The sequence below is a fragment of the Macrotis lagotis genome, chromosome 2, assembly GCF_037893015.1.
Source record: "Macrotis lagotis isolate mMagLag1 chromosome 2, bilby.v1.9.chrom.fasta, whole genome shotgun sequence".
Taxonomy (NCBI): Eukaryota; Metazoa; Chordata; class Mammalia; order Peramelemorphia; family Peramelidae; genus Macrotis; species Macrotis lagotis.
Window position 1 is genome coordinate 30,960,859 of NC_133659.1, and position 5,402 is coordinate 30,966,260.

Sequence of the window (5,402 nt, forward strand, 5' to 3'; positions counted from 1 at the left end):
TGAGTGTGTGAGAGAAAGAGCCTATGTGTCTGTGTGAGTGTGTATGGATGAGTGTGTGAGAAAGAGCCTTTGTGTCTGTGTGAGTGTGTGTGGATGAGTGTGTGAGAGAAAGAACCTATCTGTCTGTGTGAGTGTGTGGATGAGTGTGTGAGAGAAAGAACCTATCTGTCTGTGTGAGTGTGTGTGGATGAGTGTGTGAGAAAGAGCCTTTGTGTTTGTGTGAGTGTGTGAGAGAAAGAGCCTTTGTGTCTGTGTGAGTGTGTGAGAGAAAGAGCCTTTGTGTCTGTGTGAGTGTGTGTGGATGAGTGTGTGAGAGAAAGAGCCTATGTGTCTGTGTGAGTGTGTGTGGATGAGTGTGTGAGAGAAAGAACCTTTTTTTCTGTATGAGTGTGTGTGGGTGAGTGTGTGAGAGAAAGAGCCTAAGTGTCTGTGTGAGTGTGTGTGGATGAGTGTGTGAGAGGAAGAGCCTTTGTGTCTGTGTCCAGGAGCTGAGATGAGACAATGTGAGAAGGAGGAAAAGTTGTATAAATGTGAGTCATGACAAGGTAGTGTAGTGGATAGAGCCTTGGCCCTGAAGTCAGGAGGACTTGAGTTCAAATCCAGCCTTAGACGCTTGACACTTTGTAACTGTGTGAATCCAGGCAAGTTTAGCAGCTAGGTGCTGCAGTGGATAGAGCTCAGGCCCTGGAGTCAGGAGTCACTCTCTCCTCAGACACTTGACTGTTACTAACTCTGTGACTCTGGGGAAGTCACTTCACCCTACTTGCCTCACATCCAGGGCCATCTCCAGTCGTCCTGATCCCTATCTGGCCACTGACCCCAGATGGCTCTGGAGGAGAAAGTGAGGCTGGTGACTCAGTACAGTCCCCCCGACTCAAATCCAATTCATGCACTTAGGATGGCATCACCGTCCTGGTGACAAAGTTTTAGTGGGGCAGGAGGGGAGGAGACCAGGAGATGTCTGCAGACACAGAATGAAGATGCGCATTGCTCTAAGACCCATCTTCTGCCTCCTACAGAAGGAAACCCCTCCCTTGGCTGTGACCTAGACCTCTTGGTCAGTATTCTCCCAGTCAAGGGCAGCAGCCATTTCCTCCCTCTGTCCTGGCTGTCCACCCCAAATCCTGCCAAAGTCTCTTACCTCCTTATAGTTCCCATAGAACCAGTGTGCACGGGGCCCTGGGAAGGGGCGCAGGATTCTTTGCATTTCCTTGCGTCGGAGGTAGAGCCTGATGATCAGGCTCACCAGGATTAGGATGAACATCAAGAGCAAGGAAAGAGCCCAGGGCCTCTCCAGCCTAGGAAATATGTGGTAGGCCATGCTGCTGAGCTCCTGGGAGGCTAAGTGAGGGCCGAGGAGGTGGTGGCAGCAGCTTCTTATGAGGAAGTTGGGGCAGCCTCAAGCCACACATGTCTCCCCCTTCCCTCCTCTAGGGCAGAGGCGTGGAGAACTGCCAGTATAGCCTGGCCCACAAGGAAGGGGCAGGAAGCTTGCAACACTCCAGGATTTCTTTGGATTGATCACCTGATTGGGTCCAGAATTTTGGCAGCTGTGGGGGTGTGGGGTAAAAAGGTAAGAGGCTGCCTTTCTTCCTAAGGAATAGCCTCTCGGTACAGCCGTATCTTTGGGATAAACTGATTCAGATGAAAAGCCTGACAAGACTCAGTCCACTAGCTCTCCCTCCCCCATTAACCACCCTCCACCCCGACCACTCATACAAAGTTCTCAGATTTCTTCTTACTCTTCCATTTCCTGTTCTCGATCTGTTCTAAGATTCTCTCCCCCTCCTCCCACCTTATATATTGTGTTTTAAAATTCAAGGAAGAATTTCAAACCCTTCACAACCTGGCCTCTCCCATTTGTTCTAATCTTATGGTTTCCACTTCTCCAAAGCACTTAAAAAAAACCTATTTATTTAAGGCAATGGAATTAAGTGACTTGCCCAAGCTAGGCAATTATTAAGTGTCTGAGGTCACATTTGAACTCAGGTCCTCCTGACTCCAGGGCCTGTGCTCTATCTACTGCGACACTTAACTGCCCCTCCAAAGCACTCTATGAACCAGAGACACCAGCATAATTTCTATGTGCCTTAGCACAAGACACCCCACCTCCCTTCTTGTTGATACCCAGGCCTTAAATGCTTGCCCTCCTCAACCTACCTCTTAGTTTTCCTGGTCTTTTTCAAGACTCACCCAAGCTTAGCTTTTTTCCCTAGGAAGGCTTTCCTGATCTTCTCAATGCAATTCAACTCCCCCACCCCCCATTGTTTTCCCTTTGAGATTATCTTTCGTCTCTTTGATTTATATGGAGCTATTTACATTTCTCTTCCATGAGAAAAGGTCCGTGAAGAAGAAGACTGTTGAAGGCAGGACTGTTTTTATCTTGCACCTCATCCATCTCTTATCCTAGGGCTAGGCAAATAGTAAGTGCTCAATACGTGCTTATTTACTCACAGACAGACATTGTTAGGTCGAAGGTCCTTCTCAGCCTTGATTATTTCTCTCATTTTTTTTCTAATGTTGCCTCCCCACAATCCCTAGCAATATTTGTCTTAAGAGACCTTCCAGCTTTAAGTCATCCCTACACTTATATTCTCCATGTTGGGACCAGGGAAGATAGTTTAGCTAAATCACCAGAATATTGTGAGGGAGAAAATTCAGGGTGCACCAGGTGAAAGAAGCTAGTGCCATCACCCCAATCAGCACCTCCCCTGGACCTTGATGGAAACAGTCCAGGACCCTGAACCCAAGTGCCTTCCTAATAGCAATGCTTCCAGACTGCTGGCCCCACTTCCTGTTTTTCCCTACATTCATCAGTGAGGGAATAATCTTTATTAATCAACCAATAAACATTTATTAAGCATCTACTATATGCCAGTTTGCCAAGTTTTGGAGATATAAAGAAAGGCAAAAAACCCAATCCCTATCCTTAAGGAGATTACAGTCTAATGGGGGAGATAACATGCAACCAAATGTAAACAAAACAAACTTTATAAAGGATAGATAAGGAAGGCACTGGAATTAAGAGGGGTTAGGGAAAACTTCCCATAGAAGATGGGATTTTACTTGGAATCTGAGGAGTGAGAGTTTCCAGGTATGGGGACAGCTAAAAAATATGACTACAATGGAGGGATGGAACATTATGTGTGTAAAAGAGCTAGGAGTCTAGTGTCATTAGACTGAAGAGTATGTGTCATGAGGGTAACATGTAAGAAGACTGGCAAAGTAGGGGCAGGTAAGATTTTGAAGGGTTTTGTATGCCAGATGGAACATTTTGTATTTAATCCTAGGAGCAAGGGAGTCACTGGAGTTTATTGAGCATGTGTAGGATGGGACATCATCATGTGCTTTAGGAAAATGACTATAACTGAACAAAGGATGACTTGGAGTGGGGAGATTCTTGAGGCATACTGACCATGAGCAGGTCAGTCCTGGTGCTGGGTGAGGAGGGTCTGAGCTAGAGAAGTTGCAAAGTGGAAATCCATGGCGAATAAACTCATGTTTCTTGCCACTAGTAACAAACACTGCCTAAATTCCACTAATAGGCAGATAAGTCTAAGAGCCCCAGGAAGACCAGTTCATTCTGTTTCAATCCCAGTTGCTACCACCATCACCCTGGGAAGCAAGTCAAGTGGAGATGCACCCTGGCCATTGCTTCTGTGGGAGCTGCAAATATAACCTCTTTAGCAACCACAATTTAAAATATTTTTTATTTGTTTTTCCAACTATATGCAATGGTAGTGTTTACCAAATCATTTTTTGGCAAGGTTTTGAGTTTTACAACTTTTCTTCCTCCCTCCCTTCCTTCTCCCCTCCCCCCTGACAAAAAGCAATTTGATACTGACTTTACATTTATAATCATGCTAAGCACTGATTGATACTGATCATGTTATAAGAGAAGAATCAGATCCAAACAGAAGAAAATAAAACATTAGAGAGAGAAAAAAATGACATAATACATGAGAAAACTTTTAAAAATTGAAGATAATAAGCTTTGGTTTTCATTTAAACTCCACAGTCCTTCTCTGGATGTGGATGGTATTTTCCATCACAAGTCTTTTAAAATTGTCTTTGATTATTGTACTGTTGAAATGAACAAGTCCATCATGGTTGATCATCACTCCATATTATTAATGTGTATAATGTTCTTCTGGCAACCACAACTTTTGGAGACTCAGAGGACATGTATCACTCTCTTCTTTATTGCTGCTACCCAAGGACTGACCATGGGACCTTTCTAGATGACTTGGCAGTTGAAACATTTTTTAAATGTGTTTTCTTCCCCATTGGAAAATGAGCTTCTGAAATTGTTTTCTCTTTATTTCTACTTATATTTCCAATGTTTAGTTCATAAAAAGGACTTAATAAATGTTCATTCATTCATTCTTTTCCTTCCTGTCCTATGTATTTCATTTTATATACATCTAGCATGGGGATTTGGGAAGGGCAAGCTAGGTGCAGTGGATAGAGCACTGACTTTGGAGTCAAGAGGATAGGAGTTTGAATCCAGCCTTAGACACTTGACACTTATCAGCTATGTGACCTCAGGCAAGTCACTTAACCCTGATTGTCTTGGATTCAGGACCCCTGGAGCCAGAAAGATGACTCTGGAAGAGAAAGTGAAGTTGATGACTAAGCATAGCACCCCCTCACTCAAATCCAACTCACATGCTTGTCATGGCATTACCTTCCTGATATCATGATCTTTAAGAACAAAGGACAAAAACATCATAGGGATTTGGTATAATAATGAGAACAAAGAGAAGAGAGTGACCTTTCCTAGACCAGGGCTAGGATTCTTTCCATTCAGTCCATGCTTGGAAAATTAGTTTATGACTCCCAGTAAGTACTGATATGTTTCATAAATGCATTTCCAAAGACAGAGTTGCTTAGAATTTGGAGACTTTAAATAGATTAGATCACAAACCTGTTGCTGCCCCCCAGGATCATTATCATTTTAATTATCATTACCATGATTATCAGAGAGACTAAATACAAAGTTTTCTTTCTAACTTATAAATTTTTTCTAATTCTACTTGCATTGAACTTGTTCAGGAAAAATTTTACCAAAATTTTATGTAATCTGTATAATCATTTTTGCCATTTTTTTTTGCAAGGCAGTGGGATTAAGTGACTTGCTCAAAGTTACACACTAAGGTAGATATTATGTGTCTGAGGTCAAATTTGAACTCAGGTCCTCCTGACTCCACAGCCAGTGCTCTATCCGCTGTGCCACCTAGCTGCAATGCTTTTATTCTCTTCTTTTTTAAATTTATTTTTTAATTTTTTCTCTCTTCTTTAAAAAAATGTCATTTTAATTAAAATCATTTGTCTTTTTGGAACTCATTAAGGTGTACAGTGTTAATGATGACCGAAACTTGTTTTCTGCCAAATTATTTTAG

General features: G+C 42.8%; 1 protein-coding gene across 1 annotated transcript in view; it reads right to left on the minus strand.

Moving 5' to 3' along the window:
- Positions 1-1,423, minus strand: part of LOC141512509 (cytochrome P450 4X1-like) — a 47,264-nt gene extending 45,841 nt beyond the window's left edge. The window contains exon 1 of the mRNA XM_074221505.1: positions 1,142-1,423. Within this exon, the coding sequence (XP_074077606.1) occupies positions 1,142-1,321 (180 nt within the window). The 5' untranslated portion in view covers positions 1,322-1,423. The remainder of the gene's footprint in view (positions 1-1,141) is intronic.
- Between the last annotated feature and the right edge of the window lie 3,979 nt (positions 1,424-5,402).